General features: G+C 42.2%; 1 protein-coding gene across 3 annotated transcripts in view; it reads left to right on the top strand.

Moving 5' to 3' along the window:
- The first annotated feature begins 9,016 nt into the window (after positions 1-9,016).
- The window catches only part of mapk8a (mitogen-activated protein kinase 8a), a 28,197-nt gene continuing 26,229 nt past the window's right edge, over positions 9,017-10,984 (top strand). For all 3 annotated transcript variants that reach the window (XM_079511633.1, XM_079511634.1, XM_079511635.1), the window contains exon 1: positions 9,017-9,273. In XM_079511633.1, the coding sequence (XP_079367759.1) occupies positions 9,265-9,273 (9 nt within the window). In that variant the 5' untranslated portion in view covers positions 9,017-9,264. The remainder of the gene's footprint in view (positions 9,274-10,984) is intronic.

Here is a 10,984-nt window from a genome sequence, read left to right as displayed (position 1 = left end):
CTGAAACGTTTGTCTATTATTCACTATGCAAGAATAAAAACTAAAGCAGTTCTTGGTGTGTGCGACCCATCACCGTTATTTCTATTGCATGATTTGAACGGGTATTGGGTAACGCACCATGAGTCAGAGCGCGGTGGTCACAAAACAAAGGTGAGTCATACAACATAGAATAGATGACTGAGGTCACAGGCTGGTCCGAGATCCCGTTCCCAAGTTGATTCCACATCTTTTTCATTATTCTTTAGTTTGAAATGTTTTGAAATTGATTGCCTGATAAGTGATAACATGTCCAAAATAGGGACGCCATGCAGGGTTCATTCATGGTTAAATCAGTTATCGACTGTCGGGGGGGAAAGCAAACAGCTCTGCATTGGAAGTTGTGCTGTTGTCACAGTACTGGAGTATATAGTGCATTATACACTCCTTGAGGCAAATCCTTGATGCAAAGTCCTTACATTTTACCAGCTGTACAGTATGTACTGTATGCTTGACTAGCCAGGTTAAGATACTGTATCAGTCTGCCCGATATATGAGCCATTTACTTGACTTTTTGACTACATTCAAATATTGGCAATTGTGCAGCCCAATGTGTGCCAATTTCTAACTTATTTTGGGCACGTCATCTTAGGTGAAAAGTTATACAAATTGCCCAGAAATAGCCTCACGGTGTGGATAGTCTGTTTTAGATATCTAAAATGTTCAAATCGATTAGAATTTATTTTGCACTTTTTTATGAAATCTCAGCCAATCAACAATCAGTGGGCTAGGGGTCTCCAAAATCAGGGTCAGCATCGGGCCCCAGAATCTGCCATCGGTCTCTAAATCTATGACCTGATGTATGACTAAAGACTAAACCCCAGCAATACAGGACATGAGAAGCTTTTGGTTGCTAGCTACCTTATGTCATTCATTCTAGTCTAATTATACCTTTCTGGATATTTGGATACACACTTCTAGGTATACCTTCATGCATAGAATAGTGTCTACTAAAGCATTGGATAAAGACTTCTAGGTATACCTTCGTAGAATAGTGTAAATACTAAATACTAAGGCATGTGTTGCCTCACTTGTGAGCGGAAGGAAGTGCTGATTGGCTGGAGCTATAGTCTGGCAAAAGATAATTCTGTCACTAATCTTCTTGACCAGTGGCAGTGACCACTCTTACCTAAGCGATTCTCACAGTGAGCGAAGGTAAACAGACAGTAATTAACTTCTCACTATAGCAACACCAACGCACTTCCAATGGAAATGTATGGTAGCTTAGTAAGACCAAATAACTGGCAGCAGGCAATTTGTAGCAGGTGCATTCTAATTAAGATCCCACTGTGAAGATTTCTTTTTCTTTTTTACAGGAGCAGTATGTCTGTCCACTAACTAGAACTCTTTCCCATAAGCTACTGTCTTGTCATGTAGGCAACACTGTTCCAGTCTCACTTCCGTTTCACTGTCCGTGTGCTGGATGCAATGCACATGGTGTACATTACATTGGCTCTCCATTTACATTATGGGTCAAGACTCACGGAATGTACATTTCTTCAGCAATTAAATCAACTGGAAAACTAATGGTATTTGCATAAATATATTCAATCTGTACTCCCAAGATTAGCATTCATATTTACATCATACATACATCATATCATTCGCATATAGAACTTATCCAGTTCCCTGTAAAGTAAACTAAAGAAAGCAGCCAATTTGCATGGAGCAGTATGTGGGTTCCCCCCAGCCACTTATGAACACAAGCCAGTTAATTGCTACACACAGTCACCAATATGACCATTAATGCCACAATGTAGGCCTACCTATGGTCCTGTACATACACTGTATTCCTGTGAACTTAGGGAGAGGTGAACCTTAAAAGCATTGGGTCCCTGGCCCCATTTATAACAACTAAAAGTGAATACATGTACATTAGGTTTTTTTTTTTTTTTTTTTACAATCACCTACAATATCAACATAGCTCCATATCCTATAGGCGTATCAGATATATACTACTAGCTAGGCCTACTTTATACTACGACTACTACACCAACTACTACCAACAATAACTATACAACCACAACTGCTACTATACTGCCAGTGCTACTCTCACTACTGCTGCTGCTGCTGCTACTATACTCCTGTAGCCTGCTAACATGGTCACTCACAGTGCATACTGTATAGGCATTTACAATAAAGGAAAGCCCGACTGATATTGCCATATGCATTATATCCTTTTTATAAACAGCAACGGGTTGTGAAAACTCGAAGCCCCATTTTTATTTTCTCATATTTGTCAGAATGTTTAAACACGTGATCATTCGGGAATCGGTATAGTAGGAGGATATAGGCTGGTTGGTGGTGGTGGTGATAATCCGGTGATGAATATAGCTGCAGATCTTTTTTCCCCCCTTCTTCTTCTTCTTCCCCCCCTCCCCGTGTATAAATAAAGTATTCTGGCAAAACTGACACATCACAAACTTAGCAGCACAATAAAGAATAAAACTACAAGGCTACAATTAAACCGAGACGGGGAGGATGTGTATAATAATAACAAAGCACATCAGCGGATAGCTCGTATACAGTGCAGGTGTTACCTACCTGGTAGCATACGTCTAGCTATTATGTGAAGAATGTGCTCCTCTGTGTCAGTGTCTTCAGCAGCAGCGACTCCCACCTCGGATCAATGCATGTTGTTTTGGCGTCCTCCTCGCTGTAACCAGGGGCCGCTCATCCACTCCTGCAGGTAATAACCCATCATGACTGACACGAACTGCATGCTGTCCCGTCATGGTGTGTGGTGTTGGTGGTGCGTGTGTGTGTGTGCTATTCTAACCCGCTGCGGTTCCAATCCAAGCAACCGTCCGAAACTTTTTTTTTTCTCCTCCTCCTCCCCCCACTCCTCTCTCTCCCTCTCTCATATAATTGGCACTATTCTTAGTCTTCTTTCTAAATACTTAATTGGATTAAACTGCACGGTTTTGTGACACCAAGCGACAGGTCAGAGTGGCGCTAGCCGCCCAATCGCGGGTGGGGTGAAGATCTTTGTGCGGTGATCAGCCCCACGGCTCTCTCTCTCCCCCCTACACCGATTTACCTAATCCGTGTGACGCCCAAGCAAGGGTCCCTGCTTGTACCTGCGGGGATAGGATAGATAGGAGCGGCTCGGACTACTGGAGGGAGCTAGAGAGGGCTCTGCTGCTACGGTACAAAAAAAAATCGGGAAGGACAAACGGGGGCTCGAGTCGAAGCCCGCCCGGGACCCGCGCTGCTGGAAACCGCCGCTACTACACGCCTAAATAGCCCCTGATACCGTCCAATACACACAGATCGAGGGGCTAGTCTCCCATAATGATCATAACGCTCCGGGCTCTCTTGGAACACGGGGTAAGGAACCGTAGTAAGCCTGTGAAGTGATCCTGCTGCGGAACTTGACGGGACGCTTATCCATCCCGACCGCCGCCTCGGTTTCGGTCGCTCTCCGTATAGGCCCCGGGGTGTCTGCGCACACCACGGAGAGACGCCCGCCGGTGTTGTTTCACCGAGATAAGGAGAAATTACATTCCTGTGCTGTCAGCACAGCGGGGTCTTAACCGAGAGAATTGAAAAGTATATCTCGGTGCCAAATTAAAACGCCTAATTTCCCCCCAGCCCAATGTCCTTTATCCAATCACGTGCCCTATCTTTGCAGGGCATATGGATCTGAGGGGAAGCCTTATTTTTGTAGCTCTCTTCTTCGAATTGACGCTTTGCTTGAACTCTAGGTGGTAGCGTATAGTAGCTATGGTATGGATTTCTGCAGAGAGGGCGATGCATGTGGGTGATTCGACTACTATTCAGCATGGACAGAAAGTATATTGCATGCATAGCTTATCAAGCTATAAATCCAATATGCCAAAGCAAAGCCCATGGCTATACCCGCCTATCTTTTGTGGTTAAATGCTATGCGGCTGCCATAGCGTTAAAGTTAGTACATTTTGAAAGCTTTGATGATATTTTCTAGAACCTGTCAATAATCCAAAATAGTAGTCTATCAATTAGATATTATAATAGTTCTACCTTGGTTTGTCATGGATGGAGAGAAACATATATATTTCCCACACAAATACAGTATTTATTTTTTTATTTTCAACTTACCTTAATTGACTATACATAACATGGGCGCATTATATTATCATAATAAATAATATTAATATTTTTCTGTAAATATCTGTTTGATTAATTAGGGAAACACTTGTTACTGTATGTTATGTCGATCGAGTGCCCTTAAATTCTCACATATTCTGCATTTGTCATTCATATGTGACTGAAATTATTTTCATGATGAAATGAAATATGGCTGTAACCACCATTTTCTGCAAAAAACTTTTGCAGAAAATAGCAGATCTACAAGCGCTTCGATCATTGCATAATATGCAACTTTGTCCTGTTTGTTGTGTAACAAAAAATCACACCTGTGTGAACTGAGTGGTGCAACTCCCCTCCCCCCCCCCCCCCTCTCTCTCTCTCTCTCTCTCATTAGCAGGCAACAGTGCAGCACTATATCTCTCTCTTCGTTTGTGGCACTACAGTGCTACTCATAGTCACATAGGTTAACACGGACATTGCTGTTCCTTGGAGTGGTTGCACCACTCAAAAATAACTACATTTCCCTCATATGTAGCAGCAGTTATCGACCACTGGGGTAGTGTGGTGGTGCATGGTGTTTACCTGCAGAAAAACACTGTCCTCTTGCTGTATTTGGGTGTTTACATTATGGTTTGATTTGGTAGCCCAAACAAACCCAAATATATAGTGAGAGGACATGCAGTGTGTGTTTCTGGGGGAAACACCACCACACTCCATGCAGTGGCTAATAACTGCTATAGAGCAATGGTTTTCAACCAGTGGTCCGGGGACCACCAGTGGTCCTTGAGGGGGTTCCAGGTGGTCACCAGTTAACCCATTTTGACCTGAGATCAGATTCTAAAAATGTCTTCTACATCCTGACAGTTTTCTGAAAAAGCTATGTTTCTATGTCAGTCGTTCTTCGATTTTTCAAAAATAGCAGACCTACAAGCTCGTAGTGGCGCGCTATGAGCTTGTAGATCTGCTATTTTTCAATAGCTAAAGCATAACATAATGCTAACCAAAAGGGGTTCCCGCCCAAAATGGGTTCAACTAAAATGGTAACCAAATGGACCCTTAGATCTTTAACCCTTACGGGTCCATTCTTCGTTCCTATACTCTCACCTATGGTCATGACGTGGGGGTCATGACCGAAAGAATCATGAATGAATACAAGCGGCGGAAATTAGTTTCCGACGGGTGGCATGGCATCTCCCTTATAGGTGAGAAGTTCAGTCACGCGAGGGAGACTCGGAGTAGAGCCGCTGCTTCTTCGCCTGGAAAGGAGCCAGCTTAGGTGGTTCGGACATCTGGTTAGGATGCCTCTCGAGCATGGAATTGTGAACAAAATTGTATCCACAACAAATATAACAAAAACAACAACAAAATATTCTTTAGTTTTGGGTCTGAGAGGCTAATGTCATCAAATGGTGGTCTGTGGCTCAAATACAAACAAAATAAACAAACAATGGACCAATGGAAATGAAAACCACTAGTTTAGAGGGAAATGATGACAATGAATGTATATTGTTATGTTTTGTTATGTAAAGGGCAAAAAATATCCACTGTAGACTAGAGCCCTGAGGGACTCCAGTCAACCAACAATAAGGTCTAAAGCGGTGGTTCTGAAAGTGGGGTCCAGGGACCCCTGGGGATCACCAGCTACATTCTACATCTGGTCATATTTAGAATTTAATTTAATATTTTTTTTGAATACAGCATCATAATCATTTTAACCACTATCCATATTTTATACGTTGGCTATTAAAACAATAGAAGATCTACAAGCTCGAGTTAAACAGTTTTGGAAAAATCTTGAAATCATTTTTGATTAACTTTTTTTAACACAATATCGTGTCTTCTGGGGGTCACCTGGCATAAAACATTTTCAGATGTGCGTCTGCGGCCAAATATATGTGGTGGTCCTTGATGGAAAAGGGTAACAGTCCGACACACAACATATCTGACACCCTATATACCCAAACCCTAATTTAACCCTAACCGCACACGGAAGCCATGAATGGCACGGGTGAGTCTTAACCAACCACTTACACTTATGCCTGAGCCTCGGGTGAAGCATCAGTGAATCCCCGCTATGAATCTGGCCCCGCCAGGCTATGTCGGAGCCACGGGTGAGTCTTAACCCGGCCACATATGTCGGACTATATATTGGTACATCGGCCATGTACTAATAGAGGGCATGCGCGTGACATCATAATCAAACCAGGAAGTTATGCAGGAATGCCTACTGAGGCACTATGGCCTTGACAGCCCATACATCCAAACGGAAAAGTCATATGCATTAAACGACATTAAACAATGTTAAACTCACTTTTCCTGTCACTTTGCCACTCGATTTGCCATTCACTTTATGCATGTTGCGCATACCCTCTATCTATATAGTCCGACATATGTGGCCAGTAACATCGGACTAACATATGCCACCCAGTAGTCAGTATAGGCCTATACTATCTGCAAGGGAGATGATCAATATAGAGGCCCTTTTCATTCTCTCTTTCCTTTCTTTCTTTCTTCCTTCCTTCCTTCCTTCCTTCCTTCCTTTCTATACCATTACACATGGGACATGCAGTCTTGCCAAGAAACATTCAAACAAAATGATATGCAAAGCGAAACATAATCCCACAATTCTCTTCCAATAATTATTTATCATTGGAGGTTGTAATCAAGACGTTATCAAATGGCCCATGCCTATTACAACACCGTATATCACGCCAGTTAACTGTAGTATAGTATTTTATTACAACACTGTATATCACACCAGTTAACTGTAGTATAGCATTTTATTACAACACCGTATATCACGCCAGTTAACTGTAGTATAGTATTGTATTACAACACCGTATATCACGCCAGTTAACTGTAGTATAGCATTTTATTACAACACCGTATATCACGCCAGTTAACTGTAGTATAGCATTTTATTACAACACCGTATATCACGCCAGTTAACTGTAGTATAGCATTTTATTACAACACCGTATATCACGCCAGTTAACTGTAGTATAGCATTTTATTACAACACCGTATATCACGCCAGTTAACTGTAGTATAGCATTTTATTACAACACCGTATATCACGCCAGTTAACTGTAGTATAGCATTTTATTACAACACCGTATATCACGCCAGTTAACTGTAGTATAGCATTTTATTACAACACTGTATATCACGCCAGTTAACTGTAGTATAGTATTTTATTACAACACCGTATATCACGCCAGTTAACTGTAGTATAGCATTTTATTACAACACTGTATATCACGCCAGTTAACTGTAGTATAGCATTTTATTACAACACTGTATATCACGCCAGTTAACTGTAGTATAGCATTTTATTACAACACCGTATATCACGCCAGTTAACTGTAGTATAGCATTTTATTACAACACCGTATATCACACCAGTTAACTGTAGTATAGCATTTTCAAAACCAAGAGATGTTGAAGCCCACGTTTTAAAGCCACTATTTGTGGACATTTTGCCCATAGTCTCCATTAACCCATTTTGACTTGAGATCAGATTCTAAAAATGTCTTCTACATCCTGACAGTTTTCTGAAAAAGCTATGTTTCTATGTCAGTCGTTCTTCGATTTTTCAAAAATAGCAGACCTACAAGCTCGTAGCGCGCCACTCAGTGGCGCGCTATGAGCTTGTAGATCTGCTATTTTTCAATAGCTAAAGCATAACATAATGCTTACACCAAAAGGGGTTCCCGCCCAAAAGGACATTTTCTTATCGATTACTCACCCCATGGAGACTTGAATTCATGGATATTTTTGAGGGGCGCTTGCCCCTCCTATGTCCAGCTTTGAGGGTTTGTGTAAACACAAAGATTGTCTTAACACAAACATTCAATGCCATTGACAATGAATGGCCAGATTTTGTAAACACAAACATTGAATGCCATTGACATTGAATGGCCAGCGTTGAGTGTTTGTGTAAACACAAACATTGTGTAAACACAAACATTGAAGACGAAGGTGAGGACGCAAATTGTGATTGGCCGGAATGAGATGATGTATGTGATGATAAGAGCGCCCCTCACTTCACACAGGTGTGATTTTTTTGTTTTTGTTGCATTCCTAAACCAATAATTTGACGACCAGCAGTGATTCCCTATAGAATAGAATATATAAATAGAAAAAACTGAATAAAAATACATAGAAAAAAAAGGTCATCTTGGGGGTGAACTATGGCCTTTAACACCAATACATGGTTCTCATACCTTTTTGTGTCATACAAGGACCCCCAAATTAATCTGTATTTGGCCACAAAAATGTTGCTATAAAAAGAAATTCCTGGGGACCCCCTGGAACCCCCTCTAAGTTCTCTAGAGAACCACCACTAATCTACATAATACGAGGTTGCCTTCATTTTTCTTTGCACTTTTAGTTTCTTCTTATAAATGGCATTGCAGGTATACGTTTTGTGAGCATAATGCAATAACATATCAAGTAAATCCCTTCTAACCTATACTATTAGGATATTATTAGGTCTATTATATATATATATATAATAACAATAATCTATCTATCTATCAATAATCTATCTATCTATCTATCTATCTATCTATCTATCTATCTATCTATCTATCTATCTATCTATCTATCTATCTATCTATCTATCTATCTATCTATCTATCTATCTATCTGATGTATAGATATAGGTGGGTAGACGAAGAAGACACAGTAGGAGGAAGTAGGTGGGTGTGTCGGTGTGTGTTTGCCTCTACGGTGTTTGCGTGGACGCATCGTGACGTGTCTCTTTGCACGCATGCCCTCTGCAGTCAGGCAGTGCTTTGCTTTTTGCGCGTCGTCCGGGGCCTTGCTGTGTGTGAGCCGTCCTGTCAGAGCAGAGAGAGACACAGGGAGAGAGAGAGAGAGAGAGAGAGAGAAAGACAGAGAGAGAGAGAGCGCTGTGGATGGAAAACGTATTGCGAGTAGATTTTTTTTGGTGAGGTCATGTTTTTAAGCCGAACGACAGCAGCGGAGGAGACGTAAGATCATTCTTCTTCATCATCATCGGCCCACAACAACAGTCTCGTTTTATTTTGTCCTTCAAAGAGCCGTTATCCGCCATCATCGCACCGCATAGAGAAGAGAGAGAGAGCGAGAGAGAGCGAGAGAGAGACACACCACCATACGGCGTTTGGTTTGATGACAGAGGTAAAAGAGATCGTCGCTATTACGGGTTATTGTTGTAGCATTGGTTGGGGGAGGGTCGCGGTGTGTGTGTGTGTGTGTGTGTGTGTGCGTGCGTTTGCTACTTGCCGATGCGTTTGTTGTCTTCTTAGGGAGGGGGGGGGGGGGTTACATTGTAGCGAGAACGATTATAGCCTTAAATGCCGTCATATCATTGTAATTACTACGTAATAACGCACATAATGTATAGGATACACTGTAAAAGCCCTCGATGTTAATGTAACTCAGAGGAGTGTACGAAATGGAACCAAATGGACCCGTAAGGGGTCCATTTGGTTCCATCGTACACCCCTCGGAGTTGTTAGCCTACATTGTTGCAATAACGTCGTCAACCTATATATGTGCACGGATATACGTATACGAATCCCACCATCTTGCGATTTTTCCCCCCCAAACGTGAATTATTATGATGTGTTTTTTTGTATTGTACAATGATGAATGATTCCATAGCCAGGCGGAAAAAAAATGTACCTGCTGCGCCAGCCCACTGTCGTCAGAAAGCATGAAGGGTCGTGTGTTTTCCAAGGTTAAGACATTTAGCAGCAGCAGAAGGAAAATAAATCAATCGGTATTGATCCTCTGCGATTTATGGTTATATATGTTGTACCGGTAAGGTTTCAATGGTATACCCCCCTACCCCCACCCCCCTGATTCCATTCAAGGCCGTGTATAGTCGGCCATAGCCTTTAATTATCTGCTTCTAATTCACATGCATGCTGAGAAAGCTGTTTTATTCAATATACAGAGGCATATATGTGAGTAATACTGGAAACTATCCAAATCATGTGTTGAAATATAATTGTAATTTTTATAGAAGATATAATTGTAATTTTTATAGAAGACATGTTATTGTATCATGCCACTGGCATCATTGTCCATTAGACTGCATGCTAAAACTGAACGTGAAAGCATTAGCCTGCTATATTTTAGGGCGAGGAGTGGTGTCTGATACTGCCTTGTTAAACCCTGTTCATTAAAATGATAGGCTAATCTGGCCGATAGCAAGCTTCATTAGACACAACCCAAGCCGGGGCAATTAAAGGCCAGTGGACTGGAGGACTAGGTCAACACTAGTCCTTCTAATGCTGAGAGGAGAGGAGGCGTATAGAGGAGGTGCTGCTGCGTCTGGAAGCTTTGTGAGGCGTCTAGATTTCTCCTATCAGCCTCTGGGCCCGGGGCAGGGCCGGTTCTAGCCTGCCCCACTATAGGGTGGGCACGGCGAATATATAGAGGCGGGGGTGGGGGGGGGCAGCCCTGCACGGGGTCAAATCCCCATAACCCCTGAAATGCATAGAAAACTATATGCTGATGCATATCAGTTTATCTATCCATCCATCTATCTTCTCCTTCTTTGACCAGCAACAGTAACCCAATTTCCATCAGCACCCCGTCAGTTAACAGCATTTATGGCAAACGGTGTTCAGGTGGGTCTAAATTCCTATAAATATGCTGCTCACCCAATCAGAAATCATGCATGATAAATGGTGTATAATATATATTCCATCCTCATACCTTTTGATTGGGTGGGCATGACGCACGTTTGGGTGGGCTCTGCCCACCCGCCCCTGCCCCTCCTAGAACCGGCCCTGGCCCGGGGAGCCACTGTTGGGCCGTGAGGATACCACAAGTCTCTCTAGGAGTCTATAGGTCATCCTCAGACGAGCCCTCCATCATC

The sequence above is a fragment of the Electrona antarctica genome (assembly GCF_951216825.1).
Source record: "Electrona antarctica genome assembly, chromosome: 10".
In the NCBI taxonomy this organism is placed as follows: domain Eukaryota; kingdom Metazoa; phylum Chordata; class Actinopteri; order Myctophiformes; family Myctophidae; genus Electrona; species Electrona antarctica.
This window is presented reverse-complemented; position numbering and strand designations above follow the sequence as displayed.